Source organism: Benincasa hispida, unplaced genomic scaffold (assembly GCF_027475165.1).
Source record: "Benincasa hispida cultivar pf3 unplaced genomic scaffold, pf3_genome.v1.1 HicScf1496, whole genome shotgun sequence".
Classification (NCBI taxonomy): domain Eukaryota; kingdom Viridiplantae; phylum Streptophyta; class Magnoliopsida; order Cucurbitales; family Cucurbitaceae; genus Benincasa; species Benincasa hispida.
This window is the reverse complement of record NW_028325849.1, coordinates 8679-11016: the sequence shown is the minus strand read 5'-3', so window position 1 is coordinate 11016 and position 2338 is coordinate 8679. Positions and strand designations below refer to the sequence as shown.

Below are 2338 nucleotides of genomic sequence, written 5' to 3'. Positions count from 1 at the left end.
ACCACCATTGAAGGCAATGTGATAACTGCCATGGAAGCTCTCAAGCGAGCTGGAATTGCAAAGCCATTTGAGCTTCAAGCAAAGGAAGGTTTAGCTCTCGTCAATGGAACTGCCGTTGGGTCTGCCGTTGCTGCAACAGTTTGCTACGACGCCAACATTTTGGCTCTTTTATCTGTCATTCTCTCAGCTTTATTCTGTGAAGCCATGCTTGGGAAGCCGGAATTTGCAGACCCATTGACTCATAAGCTTAAGCACCACCCTGGCCAGATTGAATCCGCCGCAGCCATGGAATCTCTCTTGGAGCAAAGCGATTTTATGAAAGAAGCAAAAACCCGCAATGAAAATGACCCATTGTCAAAGCCAAAACAAGATCGTTATGCACTTCGAACCTCTCCACAATGGCTTGGACCTCAAATTGAAGTCATTCGAATGGCAACTCATTCAATTGAAAGGGAAATCAACTCTGTTAATGATAACCCATTAATCGATGTCAATCGGGATCTAGCTCTACATGGAGGAAACTTTCAGGGAACCCCTATTGGAGTCTCCATGGATAATCTCCGAATCGCCATCGCAGCAATTGGAAAGCTAATGTTTGCCCAATTCTCTGAACTTGTCTGTGATCATTACAACAATGGATTACCATCTAATTTGAGTGGCGGGCCAAACCCTAGCTTGGATTACGGCTTCAAAGGAGCAGAAATCGCCATGGCTGCTTATTGCTCTGAGCTCCAATACTTAGCAAACCCTGTCACAACTCATGTTCAAAGTGCAGAACAACACAATCAAGATGTAAACTCTCTAGGTCTAATCTCAGCGAGAAAATCCGCCGAAGCCATTGAGATTCTCAAGCTCATGTCTGCTACATACATGGTGGCGCTTTGCCAAGCAATCGATTTAAGACAATATGAAGAAAAAATGAGGGAAGTAGTGAAAAATTCCCTTCTACAAACCATCAGAAAAACCTTATACATTGCAGAATATGGATCTCTTCTCGAATCGCGATTCTGCGAGAAAGATCTTTTGCAAGTAATCGACCGCGAGGCGGTCTTCTCCTACATCGACGATCCAACCAACACATCCTACACCCTAATCCCAAAACTACTGGAAGTTTTAGTCGAAAAAGCGCTGAAAGGAATTGCAACAAGCAAAATCGAGAATGGAAACGAAACAGGGATTGCCATTTTCAAGAAAATTCCAGAGTTTCTTGAGGAATTAAAGGCGAAACTGGAAAAAGATGTTGAAAATGCGAGAGAGAGATTCGAGAATGGCGAATTCGAAGTGGAAAATAGAATCAAGAAATGCAGCACTTACCCGATTTACCGATTCGTGAGGAGTGAAGTGGGGACTCAACTGTTGAGTGGAGCGAAGAAAGTGAGCCCTGGAGAAGATATTGAGAAAGTGATGGAAGCCATTGATGAAGGAAAGCTTGGAAATGTTGTGATCGAGTGTTTGAAGAATTAGGGCAATTCTGTTTTTGCATTTGCATTTGTTCTTCCCAAGTTTTATGTTTAGACGATGAAATTGCATTAAACATGCAATAGGGATTTGAATTTCATCTTTCTTATATGGTTATTCATGTTAAATATCCTTTTAATAATGTTAATTTCAATGATAATTGAGAAATTAGAGAGCAATTAGTTTGACTATTAGTATCAGTCAAAAGTGAGTAGTTGAGATATTTTTGCACAAATGACCCAAATTTCATATAACAAAATGTTGTTTGTTCTAGATTTTGAAAATAATGAAAATAACAATGTTATTAATATCACAAAGCACTCGACGATTTTTTTTTTTTTTTTTTTTACCAAATATGAGCAAAAGAGTGAGGAGGAGTGCGAGCGAGGAGGTATATGAGTACTATTGTATTTGACTAATTGAACGAAAGCATGAGCACAAGGGAGAGAGGAGGGAATCATGGAAACAAAAAGTTATTTTATCAGTGAAATTTTGGTCATGTAGATCCTTACGAAAGTATCAGGTAATTAGCATGCGCTTCATCTCTTAAGGTCAGAGATTCTTTCCCTCATCTTATAATTGTTTACTAAAAGAAGGCCACATACCAAAGTATATTTAATGAGCTTTATGTTAACTAATTCTATAGTAGGTTAATTAACAAATTATTTAATGAAAAGTTAACTTTATTTTGGGATAAATGGAACAATGGTTGAAAACATTTTCAAATATAGCAAAATATTATCATTTATCAGTGATAGACGCAATGTCTATTGATGACATGCAGAAATGCATGTCATTCTAGGCCTTTTACTTAGAATTATGAAGGTTGTTAGGCAGAATATGTGGTAATCATGATAGGAATTCACGAGAAAGTGAGCTT

The 2338-nt window shown here is 38.5% G+C and overlaps 1 protein-coding gene across 1 annotated transcript; it reads left to right on the top strand.

The window, feature by feature from the left end:
* Nucleotides 1-6: 6 nt before the first annotated feature.
* LOC150031066 (phenylalanine ammonia-lyase-like) lies at nt 7-1637 on the top strand. Its single transcript, XM_090309318.1, has one exon. It carries the CDS (start codon nt 31-33, stop codon nt 1462-1464), a length of 1434 nt encoding a protein of 477 aa, XP_090165444.1. The 5' UTR covers nt 7-30; the 3' UTR covers nt 1465-1637.
* Nucleotides 1638-2338: the final 701 nt, after the last annotated feature.

Coding starts and splice junctions, on each gene's coding strand:
- LOC150031066 (XM_090309318.1), top strand. CDS start 31: ATGGAAGCTCTCAAGCGAGCTGGAATTGCAAAGCCATTTGAGCTTCAA.